Raw genomic sequence first — 13200 nt, 5'->3', positions numbered from 1 at the left:
ATCTCGTAATGATGCACTTATAAATATAATTGAAAATTTTTTTTTTAATTTTAAAAGACACTCAATTTTTTTTTTTATCTGGAATTTTAATCTTCCTTATTTAAATTTGTTACTAAAGTAATTACAAAAGTAATAACGACCGCAAGAATAATTAACGACAAAAAGTAAAAATTACATTTCAAGAGATTGTTTTGTATTTCAGTGTTGTGTATTTCGCTGCCTGAACAATGGAAAGGAGGCTTGAGATAATTAGTTGTCTTTTCCATTATCGTAGACTTACAAAGTGTGCTTCTGTAATGCACATGTAAAAATTTTCACATAATCTTCTCGTATTTATCTATATAACAACATCTATGCATACTTTTTGCACATGATTTGTTTTGTTGTCTTGCGTTGAACGAATGTGATTTTTTTTTTAATGCACGATTACATGACTCTCTCTCTCTCTCTCTCTTTCATTATAAAGCAATGAAGGTGTACAAATCTTGGATTTTGGTTTGGTCTTTGCAAGGCTTTCGCGACAATGTTAATAAACTTTTGCATTCATTAATAATAAAAGAAAAGGAGAAAATATCAATCAATGAAAAATAGTGTAATAAATTATTTTTATAATAACGACGGACAACTAACACACTAAAGTAATAAAAAAACGATTAGTTTTAAATAGGTTTGGAGTTTTGCTCTTCGAATTCGAGATCAAGCAGCAAATTACAATATTTATGAATTATATTAATCAAGTGACAATAATTTATCCACGTGATACAATTTTTGCAGCAGGTCTCAATCTTTTAAATAACCAATAATCTCGTCGCTTCTTCCTTCCATCTTCTTTGCTTATAATATCTTTTTTATTCCTCTCTCATGTTTTCTTTTTAATTAATAATAATAGTAATAATAATAATAAATACATGCAAGAACAATTTGCGAATCTGTTTAATTTAATGAAAAAACGATGACAGCTGGGCGTTAATTAATAATTCTATAGTAGTAAAGTATTGATTTGTTTGTTTGCTTGTTTCTCTAGCAACTCAAGCTAAGTTCTTTCTATCCAAAAAAAGATCCTCCTGACTCTCTACCTTTTCTTCTTCCCAGTCTTCGTGTTCCTCGCAAACACAACGTTTACATCTGTTTGTTCATACGCATCAATCATTTCCTTTTTCTCGCCTTCTCCCACTGTTTGTTAATTTTTTTCCATTATTTCAAGAAAAGTGAGACACGAAAAACCCATTGCTCTTCCGCTCTTTCTACAATGAGAGAAAGATAGGGAGAGGAAGAGGGAAAACGAGAAAAGAGGAGAAACACAAAATTTCGTCAACAACTCAAAATAAATTTAAAAGTGGAATTGGGGAAATATTTTGTAATGTTTAAAATGGCAAGTAGACAATGATAACGTTTGAAGATGAAGAAAAAAAAAAAAAAAAAAAAAAAATTGAATAAAAAAGATGAATTGATGTTTTGTGATTTTGTTTGTTGGTCTCATAGTTTACTTATTCATACAGGTTGAACGATCAGTAGATGGGAAAAGGGGAAGAGAGATTTAGTGCAAAGGCTGAATATACAGGCTTCCACGAGTCCGTGATTTCACGTTTATATATTTTTCCAATTTTTTTTTGTATTTTTTTTTTTTAATATCCAGTCTCTACAAAGAGACAACGCTGTTAAATAATACATCGCACGATTACAACAAATTTTGTATTCCTTAATTATCTCAATATATCGTACCATTTATGTTACGTGTTTATGAGTTTTGATGTTCATCATCACTGATGATCCATTTTTCATTTTCTCATACTTGCATATGTGTGTACGATGGGTGGAGATAATACAACACGCAGTAAGGGGGAGCGTATAAATACAGCCTCGAGGTTCACAAGGACGGAACGCCACAGCCCTGCAAAAGCGCATCGGCGTACCCGTCACTGCGAGCCCGAGAGAAAAAGTGCACTGGGGTAATTTTTTAGTGTAAATTTTTTTTTTTTTTTTTTTTCGTATGTGTATGTATTTCAGTAATCGAAAAAAGAAAACATAATTTTTAGTCCATGTATCATATATAATAATAGTAATAATAGTTTTTTGTGTTTTTCGTGTTGATGACTCTTGCTATCTGACAAATAAAAGGGAGGTGCGCAAAATACGAAGGAAGGAACGAGAAGGCGGTAGTAGTGGTGTGGTGTGTGTATTGCTGGAGGTAGCGGCGAGGGTAAAGAAAAGAGTGTTGAGATGGTTTAGGAAATGAAGAGGGTTGTAGTAGGGTTGGAAAAATGGTAGAGAATAGGACGCTCTTTCTTTGCTCTGCTTACTGTTGCTTCCTCGTTTCTTTTTTCTTTTTATTATTAAGATTAAAAAGGAGGGATGACGTGTTTTTTTTTTTTTTTTTTTTTTTCTCTCTTGTCGAAGGAGTAGGAGGAAGGGGGAATAGGGGAACGATGGATGGGATAGTTGGACTGGGAGGAGAGGTGAGAAGGATTTTTTTTTTCTTCTTTAATTCTTAGGACTCGCGCGCGCTTTATGAGGGTTAGTTGTCGCCGCCTTCTTGTGGCTCGTCTCCGTCGCCCTGCGTGTCGCTGGTCCAGAGAGTGAGGTTGTCGCGCAGCAGCTGCATGATCAACGTCGAGTCCTTGTAACTGTCCTCGTTTAATGTGTCGAGCTCGGCGATCGCGTCGTCGAACGCCTACATCAAAACGTGAACAGAAAAAATAATAATGAATCGATGAAATTTTGAGATTAGACTTATTCACGTGCCATTGCAAAATTGAATTTTTTTTATCAATCAGTAAAGAAACTGATGCAAAGAAAATTTTTATTACATATTTTTTAACATGTACAAGAGTTGTAGGAACAACACACGATGGTTAGTGGCGCTCACGTGATGCTGTAAGAAAATTTAAATGACACAAGAACACACACGCATTGCTTTTACTAACTCACAAACCTATGGGTTACTTGTAAGCATGTAGAGAAATTAGGAAGATACCGTTAGATAATTAAAAAAAGATTCATCGACAGACTTGGATAGAGATGCATACTTATATAGGCGCACAAGTTATTAAACTCGAGTACTACTATTATTATTATTATTATTATTATTGTTATTATAACTATATTATTTCGACACAACTCGTTAAAGAGTTTTACGTGTTACTGTATTAGGGATAGTCAAAGAGAGGATAGAAAGGGCCATAACAACATCCAAAAATTCGATTAAAAAAAAAAAGGCTCGGCCTGCATGACTCATGAGTTTTGACAAAAGCTCACTCTGGCACAAAAGGCACATTCTCTCTCGTCTGACCTGTTTCGCTAAATGACAAGCCCGCGCCGGGGAATTGATAATTTCGTAATAGAACACGGAAAAGTTGAGGGCCAGGCCAAGCCTGATCGGATGCGTCGGCTGCATCTTCGCCTTGGCAATGTCAAACGCTTCCTGGTAGGCTTTTTGCGAATCTTCCACAACTGCTGTAACGTAAACGATGCACGAATACAAGACCACCGCATATCTTTTTTTTTTACTCTCTAATATTTATATTGCGAATATTCACATGAAACTCTTACTGTTTTATCGACGCTGGGTAGTTGATATTAAAATTTTTTTTTTTTTTTTTTTTTCTTCATACTCTCTGCAGGCAATGAATATAAAGTAAAGAGCGGATAAGCACTATTGATCGTCGTTGTTTACTGAGTATTGTGATTTATTACATCACACAGGAGTTCGAGACAGCTTGCAGTCATAAATATTTCTTGCACAAAAAAAAAATTGTGGACATTTATTACACGTTAAGGCATGAAAAAAAAAAAAGTAGAATATGCAGCTAACGACGATCGAGATGTTTTATTGCTCTGAGAAGATTAGATCCATGCAATGCCTCAAATCTAGAAACTTTACATTAAACAAAAACCCGAGCCAGCGTCGATAAGTAAACTTTCTGTATAAAGTAACAACAAATAAATATAACGTAAGACACATAATGGGGTATCATCGAAAAAAACGGGGGGGGGGAGTTGGTAAAAAAATGCGTGTATGTGCGTGTTCGGCATAGAATGAGATTATAATAATTTGCGCCACATTGGACCAATCGCCGTTGTTGTCCCGACACCTCTTGATGGGGTGTATCAGCTTGTACCTGTTTAGCCAACTGACAGGCCTTGTCCGGCGAGTTGAGGATCTCGTAGTAGAAGACGGAGAAGTTAAGCGCGAGGCCTAGCCTGATCGGGTGGGTTGGCTGCATCTTGGACTTACTGATCTCGAACGCGTCCTGGTATGCTTTCTGGCTGTCCTCTACGACGGCTGTTGTTTTTTTTTTTTGCCGTAAGGGTGTTAGCAATTTCATTTAGTATTCGATTAGTTGTGATACCATACTTTATAACTTGTTGGAAAGGATTTCCGAGGTAAAGAGTGAAAGTTTAATTTGTTTTACAAAAGGTGTGTGTTGTCCAAGGCAAACTGTCTCGATTTGATTTGTAGAAACTTTTACTTTTAACTCGGTAAACGGAAAGGAATCTTGGGCAATCTTTGGAATTCGAAAAAATGAAAAAAAATTTCTTTCTTAAGCAACGTTTTATGTCAAGTACATTTCACGAGTAAGACGCATAACTTTTCATTTTACTTTAAGAGGCATTTACGTCGACATAAAGACTTTTTATTGTCAAATATGCATTTCAAGTTTAAAAATACGCGGTTACAGCGAATAAAACGGAAAACTAGATCAGAGTATCTTTTATTTGATCAACATTTTTGGGTTCAAATTAAGTTGAATTACGCGACATTCTTGTCTCTGGTCGTGAAACAGAGTATAATACTCACAAATCTTTGGATACAAAAATCTTGGCAGCCGTCCAAGTGAAGAATTTAATTTGTAAAATTTTCAACAAGCTACTGAATAAACGAACAGATTTCCCATCGAGAATTTTTACTTGTTTCATCAAAACGAACGCAAAACGGAACCGATAATTGTATTATTAATCGTCACAGGGATTTCCGATGGAAAAAAAATTTTAAGGGTCAAGAAGATGAAAAAGGGAATTTCCAGGAGTGAGGAGTGTGTGCAGGTTAACGTACCATTTCTAGTTTCGCCGGTGGCCACTTCCGCGAGATACCTGAAGTAATCGCCCTTCATCTTGAGGTAGAAAACTTTGCTTTCAGGGTTACTAGCCTTGGAGATCAGGAACTTGTCGAGAAGTTGCTGCAAAAGAAAAAAAAAAAAACATGTGTTTATAGGTACAACTTGAAATTTTCTTTTTACCATAGGGATCAAGTCAGCTTGCTGGAAAAACAGTAGACTATATTGGATTTTCGAAAGATCGATGTAGATTAAGAGAGAATCAAATTTCCAAGAAACCCACACGCGTCACACACGTCCATCGGAAACCCACGCCCGCACGTGTTTGATAGAAAAAAAAAAAAAAGGATTGGAGAGCAGCAATGGTTACATAAACCATTATGAAGAAGGAAAAAAAAAGAATTGGAGGAGCGGAGCTATCGATTTTCCGAAGGTAACGATCGCTTCGATCAAGCGTTCACGGTCAGACGCTCGCGAAGGTAAGAGCAACGAGACGACACTCTGCAAAGAGAGAAAGATGGATGGATGGCCCGCTTAATTAAACGGGGAGATTACTTCTCGATTTCAAAAGAAATGGCCCAGCAGCCCTGGGGCCGCGCGTGTGCGAACTACATTCTCAACCAAGTTGTGTTATACTTCCATTCTTTTTTGTTTTTAGTATTTAATTCAACAGCGCGCACGGGAGTGCCAACGGGTTTGCCTGTATTTTTTTTCTTCCCTGTCGACTGCACTCGATCCACATCACGAACAATGCAAATGCACGGCTGATCAGACGGGAAATCGCAATAGCAAGATATTCAATACTCGTTTCTCGACCGATTTTGTTTTATTAATAACGTAACCACGTCGAGACGCTGTGAAAAATCGGAGCATGAAAAACGTAACACGGTTTTTCCTCAAAAATAACTAGAAACAAACAACACGGACCGACCGAGGCCGGTGGGATTTTTAAATGCCAAACGTATGACGGAGACCCTCGATGTCAAATACATTTTTTTTTCTTCACGCGTTTGTTTAATCAGTCAAACGAGCAAGGGAACCGTACCCAAGTACTTACAGGAGATATACAGACACGTGCAAGTTCTGTAAATCGATCATCAGTATATGAAACTAGATGGGGCCAAAGGAAGCAGTAGAAATGAAGTCATTTTAATACAGCGCAACGATGCGAAAGAAAGAAAAAAACTTTCAGCGACGGCGATCTTGCGTCTTCTACTTCCACGGTCGGTCCTCGGTAAAAACGACGCACCCGAACTGGGAATACAATTTGACTTGCACTTGTTCCGATGCAAACCAACGGCTAATCGACGGACGGTCAACTAAAATAAAATTGACCGCGTGTTGTTGGTTGCTGCACTTTGATCAAAAGTATGGATGATTTTCACGGGCTGGGTAGAAAGTTTGCAACCGCACGCGGATATCGAGAGATCTTAAAGAGAATAACCAAGCTGCGCTGCATTCGCGTGTACTTGTTTCCAATTGTTCCGTACAATGAAAAGCCCTTGGAAAAAAGGCAATTCGGGTGAAATCCATCAAACAAGCAGCGATCAAAGAGGTGTGCTCTCCACACTGCGCGTGAGCTATACAAAAACAAAATTGTCGAAAGTGGGAAAACAGATAAATTGAAAGAGAAAAAAAGAGAAAAAATAATTCCAACGATGCGCGGCACACTCCGATCCATCAGATATACCAAACGTATCTGTTATTTATACACACATGTGTGTGGGTGTGCTCGGTATTGGTGAAGACAATATGAGGGAAGAGGGGAGAGGCATACACGTCGATCGGGCGTGTCGCATCCGCTTCCGTTTCCACACAATTTCCGGATTCTCTCTCTGCCGTATTGAGCGTACGTATGCGCGCGTGTTTGTCTTGGGCGTTCAATAGATGGACGGGTGTAATGTGCGCGCTTTAACCGATACACCTGCACTTAGGGAGTATAACCACTGGTACCCCACTGCCCGTGCAGTTCGTTTACATGTATATATGCACAACCAAGTAGTTCTCCATCCAAAATTTATTGTCTTTTAACACATTGTGCCATGATTGCAAACCATTTTTCATAGCAATGTACCAATGTACTCGTGAGAGACGTTTATTACATCTCACATTATAAATATATATTGGGCCCAGTGGTGCTAGATGTGAGCCCACCGTGAAACGCGAGAGAAAGACAAAGTAAGTATATGAAATACTAAGATAGACGAGTCACATGGTCCGATGCCAAAAGCGCGCACCTATTTTCTCTCGGGTTTTTGAACGAATGACAAAAGCCTCACACGTAATATACGTGTATGCCAGAGATGAAAAAAAAAACAGTAAACTATTTTTATAAACACATGGCGAGAAAATAACATGGTATACAGTGCATATGCGTGCACGGAAGATTTTAATACGGTGTACAACTCAAACTAGTGGGGGAAAAAAAAAGGGTAATCGATCCGTGTGAAATTCAAGTCGGGCAGGTGATCTCGTCTCCTTGAATCTCATCTCCCCTGGTAAAATGTTACTCAGCGTGGCCGGGGGAAGAAGCGATATGCAAGAGAGAAAAATGATATTTTGCTCGTTCGTACGTCAGAAACTTGTTTGCGAAAAACAATAATGACACAATTCTTTTTAAAAAAGACGGAGGATGCCTTCCCGAGCGCCGCTCCTTTTTTTCCCATTTTTCCTCATCAAGAATTTGTACAACAAATTACGGGTGTTTATCGCATGCTTCGCACACGAAGGTCGATTTTCGTCGATGTCAATCGTCACGCTTATGTGCAGATTGGCCTTTATCGCGGCGCGTTTAAAAAAATCTTATCTCCACGGCGATACATCGCGATAAATCCGTACACCGTTTCATTAACAAATCGTACGTAAATCATTGTTCAGCGACAGCTAGGTAAAATTCACCGAAACGTATACCAACGTACACTGCGCCAGCGATAACATAGTTCCTCTTAATTTTTCTCTCTCGAGAACCGACAAGTTTCGCAAGAGCCCTCCGCGACTGGCATCCGAATAGTCTTAAATTCCCGCGAGCAAAGCTACGTTACATACCCGCGAGAGCGGTGTACATGTCGCGGCCTTGAAAATAACTCGCTGGCCTACATATAGGTACCCTCGAACGGCACACATGCCTGCACATCAGTCGCAGACACCCAAGCACTTGGATCTTTCGAATTGTGGATGAAAGAAGGAAGGCCCCAGCGATTCTTTTGAACCCCCTTTCCTACCCCCCCCCTACGTCGGAACTGCAGGCATAGACGACGCTACGCTCCGTGACTTCCTGTTACAGAGTGAAGTGTACAACGAGGATTTCTTCAATTGACATCGAGTCGCTCTATATTTGTCTGCGCTTTTAATTTCATCGACACGCCCTGTAAGAAGGAGATCGTTTGGTATTATCCACGATGGGTATGTACGTTGGATTCATACACCTTGCGGATGAGTGAAATCGATTTAATGCCAATTAGGTGGACATGTAACTACACCATCGTCAAAAAGGTATAGGAGTCGGCTAGTGGAGGAATGTCATTGGGGCGATAAGCTGACTTGATAATATACCCCTTGAAAGTAAACGAGAGAAGAGGGTATGATATGTACTTACCAGTACGTCGTAGCATATCTCGCGGAGTTCCTTCTCGACTTTTTCCCGGTACTCCTTGGCCATCTGCTGTTTGCGCTCGGAGCCCTCGGTCTTTTGCTCGATCGACGAGATGACCCGCCACGAGCTGCGCCTCGCTCCGACCACGTTCTTGTAGGCGACGGACAGCAGGTTCCTCTCCTCGTTCGACAACTCGACCCCCGTCTCGGTCACGGACTTCATCGCCCCGGCCATGTCGTCGTACCTCTCGGCCTGCTCGGCGAGCTTCGCGCGCTGCACCAATTCCTCTTTGTCGACGACGGACATTGTGTGTTGGCTAGAAACATAATCAAACGACCCTCGATTAATTTTCTTCTTTCCCGTCGTTTTTACGCTATATTAAAAATCAATGTATAAAATGCAATGGCCAGACAATTAAACGGACGCAACGTTGCTGGGCCATTTATTTTTGGCGCCTCGCTGGAAAAACAAAAAAGGCCGAGACTTTTGAAAAGTTGGCGTCACGGCTGTTTTACAGTTACCGCAGTCGAGACGTCATAGTCTCGAATAAGCACACGGGGGAGGAGGAGGAGGAGAGTTCGCGCAATCAAATTTATTTTATCGTGTGCGATGATAAACACGCGAAAACACGACGAAGATAACACCGTTGACTTGACCGATGGAACTTTTGTTTCTCCGATTTTCTCGTGCGCACCTGTACCGATCATTGAAGGAAGAAAGGAAAATCGAACGGAAGCGATCACCCGCGCGTAATTTTTCGCAGTTTTCATTAATCAACGAACCGTTGGCGGTTCGCGAAACGCGCCAATTATCGGGAGCGCGGGGACAAAACGACGCTCGTTACTCCTACAGCATATGTATATGTATACGTTGTCCCGAGAATTTCGAAGCGGACGATTCGCCGTACACCAATTAAGAGGACAGCAAGATGATACTGCCTGTGCCTCGGCGTATTCATATAACGCGCCTACACATTTATTATGGGCCAACCGATTAAAATTCCAATTGTATACCTGTACCATGTGGAGTACGCGCAATGTGAAAAGCTGCGTGCATGAAAAATCTAAAAAGACGATTGACCGCTACATATTCGATATGCTGTATGCATCGTTGGGGAAAAACGTGCGCGTTGGCTCTTCCTGTCCCCGTGAGTATAGCTACGTATGTAAAATAACCCACTTTGCGCATATGTTTGTGCTCATTATTGTGCACCTATAACGTATGAGTAAGTATATATATAGTTTGGGAAGATATTTACAACGTGCAGGTATCTCTCTTTTTACGTATTGGTATACGTGTGTACATATAATATTAACTACTCATTTGGGTAAGTATGGTGCTATACAATATCATCGTGTACAAGTTTTAACATTTTTTAAGTTACGGATGCACGTATGTAACGAAAAATAATGCTTCGTAGAAAACAAACATTTTACTTCTCCCAACTCTCTTGCATTGCTATAATTTTTAAATTTAGTTTCTACCTGTATTTTTATATATTTTGTAAAAGGTCAATTCATGTCGAAAATATTGAACACTTTCATTCGTCCTCAACACTTATTACTAGAACCAATGACAACCAACAACTACTTGTGACACGCAGTGTCTTTTCAAGATAATTGCTCGATGGTACATCGCCTAACCACCTGATGGGTGGTGCAACGTTACCAACTCCTAATGGTACCTACACACACGCATCTGATGCGCTTTTTAAACAGTTTTTATCTTTATCGCGTTGCTGTTGCTCTGATAATTGTGTGCGCAGTACAAACACACGCATCGAGGACAACGTCATCGTACGGTAAAGTACGATTTTTTCCGGAAAAGTCTATCGCGTCACAAAAAATATTCCTACGGCCATTTTTTTTTTACGATGTACACGAGTTAAAGTGTATGGACGTGTGTTTTGTTCATTTGAGTTGTAAAGTAGTTATAAAATTTTACGAGCTGTCCGGCGCTGGAAATTTTTCTTCTCGCCGCACCGAAAGGGTACAAAAAAGAGAGAGAAAAAACCGCAAAATCCAAGGTGCATCGTACAAGCTTATATTGTCGAACAAATAATTTAAATGCATCATGCTACACCACTGCCATTGGTAAGTAAGGATTTTCCGGTTGTAACGAGTTATTTGGATGTAATTACAGCGCTTGTGCCCAATCAATGCAACGTGACACGAAATTTAAAAAAAAAAGTGCAGTGTCGTACCTATATACCATCACTTTTTGCGATACGACACCGCCACGATTCATCACCTCCCAGGAGTGAGCTCACCGCGTGATCAACAAAAAAAAAAAAAAAAAAAAAAAAGCTTCAGAAATACCGAAAGACTCGTCATCAACAACAACAGCTCGAAAAATAGCGCTATCGCTTCGATAACCCACGAAATGTGCGCACCAACGCCAAATACCTGAAAACTCAAAAGTAGCGTGTACCTTCGTAATTACACATATGTTTTTACCAAAACGCAAAGTGATATAGGAGCAGCAAAAAAGACAGGGGGTGCCTGTGCACACACTAGTATAGATCTTGTCACGTGTGCCATTGTAACGTTATGCATGAGGAGATCGGGAGATAAGCTGCGTCTCTTTTCCTCCTCTGAGTATATACGTGGAGCACATATAGAGGCTGATAAGGAAGTAGACGCACGTAACACGCGAAGTACACCGGGAGAGATAGGTCACGAGATCGAGGAGACTCTCAACCTTTTTTCCCCCCACCCCCACTTGGCTCTCTCGTTTTTGAAGATTTGAGGGTGAAGAAGTTCCATTCGTTATAATTAAAAAAAGCACCCACGGCTGGAAGCTCGACCGCGAGAGTGTATATAATATACATCAGAGTTTTATCTGCCAATTGTTTTTCAGTGCTTCTCTCTCCATCTTTCTGCGATGCAGGAGGAAGTGCGCGCTTCGAGCGTGAGTCACGCGTTAGAAAATGTTTCAAGAAGCGTGGACGTGAAAAACGCTTCGGCAATCGGATTATATACCCTGCAGTTGGCATCGAGCGAACAATCAGATTTTTCACGCACGTAACGTATATTATACAAGCACCTAAATTAAATTTATGAATCCTTTCGGCGCTTTGGCGATGGTGACTCGTTGCGCTGTTCAATTCAAGGGTGCCTTCTCGAGTCGCAGAATTGGAAAGGAAACGCCTATATATACATCCCGAACGAATAGGTGGCAAGGGCAGCTGTTGAAAAGGAAGCGGTATGTATAGCGTCCGTAGGGGCGGGGCTACCAAACCCGAAAAAGTTTTATTTTAGACCCAAGTCGGCGTCGGCGACACGTGCTCGCAGTTGGATTGAAAAAAAAAAAAAAAAAAATGGAACAGGAGACTCGCGGCTGTTGTCGGTGGCTCGAGCTTTTCCACCCGCCCCCCCTCGCCCCGTTGTCGTCTCGCTGGCACGTCCAAGATTAGATTGACGAAGAGGATCTTTCTCCCGGAACTTTTTATTACATTATTACACGCACCCAACGCGAATGTCATTTTCGTAAAACGTATAAAGTTCTTACTTCTTTACAAAAAATTGCCCAACATCGAATCGAATATTGGCACGCGCACGAGCGGAATGTGCAAATTTACAGAACAACCCTTGAAAATGCCTCGATACGCGGTATAAAAAAAAAAAAAAAACGCAGTCAAGCGGAAACGTTTTTTACTCGATCGGGTGCCAAGAATCCCTCGTCTCTCGAAATCAATATTCCTTTCGAGAAACTCGAGTTTTCATATTGCACCGCCCATACGCGACCAATTAGCTTTGAATCACGACTATACTCGCGTTGCCGAATGAATATCGAATAGCCGTAACTTTCGCACCAGAGCGGCGAGGAAAAAAAACAAAAACAAAATTCGAACGACGCGTTCGAGCAAACGAGGAAAAGTCAACTTTGCTCTGAACGTTTATTTGAAAAAAAGTTATTCTGCTGTACGCCTTGTTAATCAATAATTAAATAATCACGCGCACTTGGAAACAATTGAGAACTGTATGCATAAAAATACCCACCTATGACTCGAATGATACATCGCGTGTTCCCTCACACTGACGACAATAACGTTATTAATATACCGTACACCCTGACCACCACGTAAATTAAAATTATTTTCCCTGCAACCGTAATAATATAGCCGTTAAGAAATAACTCCCGCGAGTTCGTTAAATCGATACGCCGGAGCGTCGTCAATTGTATATAGCCATCGGGTCGAGATATTGTACTCGGGAAATGTTTAATTAATAAAAACTCAATCGTTCCACCGACCCTTGGTAATCGAACGAAGGTGCAGAGGAGAAGGAACAAGGGCATGTATGTATATAAGCACACCCGGAGAAGCTGAGGGCAGTGCGCGCGCGCATTTTCCCCTGTGAGTGTACCTATACACTCCTTCTCCGACGTCGTCGTCTAGGTGTAACATCGCGGACCCAAGGGAACAACCGACGTTTTTGCGCCTCAAAATGTGTTTCGGGTGTATTACAGCCGAGGGCCACCACCGCTCGTGAACCTATACCGCAGCCGGCGAGAAAGAATCGATAATGCGGAGAAGCGCCCCTCCGCTCTTCT

At 40.7% G+C, this 13200-nt stretch overlaps 1 protein-coding gene across 1 annotated transcript in view; it reads right to left on the bottom strand.

Moving 5' to 3' along the window:
* Positions 1-1594: 1594 nt before the first annotated feature.
* Positions 1595-13200, bottom strand: part of 14-3-3zeta (tyrosine 3-monooxygenase/tryptophan 5-monooxygenase activation protein zeta) — a 31664-nt gene continuing 20058 nt past the window's right edge. The window contains exons 3-6 of the mRNA XM_014352577.2: positions 8650-8962; positions 5054-5177; positions 4119-4282; positions 1595-2671 (exon numbers count right to left, since the gene is read on the bottom strand). Of these exons, the coding sequence (XP_014208063.1) occupies positions 2516-2671; positions 4119-4282; positions 5054-5177; positions 8650-8952 (747 nt within the window). The 5' untranslated portion in view covers positions 8953-8962 and the 3' untranslated portion in view covers positions 1595-2515. The remainder of the gene's footprint in view (positions 2672-4118; positions 4283-5053; positions 5178-8649; positions 8963-13200) is intronic.

This window comes from Copidosoma floridanum, unplaced genomic scaffold (genome assembly GCF_036245765.1).
Source record: "Copidosoma floridanum isolate Cflo_tuat_1 unplaced genomic scaffold, Cflo_Japanese_pri ptg000014l, whole genome shotgun sequence".
Classification (NCBI taxonomy): Eukaryota; Metazoa; Arthropoda; class Insecta; order Hymenoptera; family Encyrtidae; genus Copidosoma; species Copidosoma floridanum.
The sequence above is the reverse complement of the archived record's forward strand: the minus strand, read 5'-3'. Positions and strand labels throughout refer to the sequence as shown.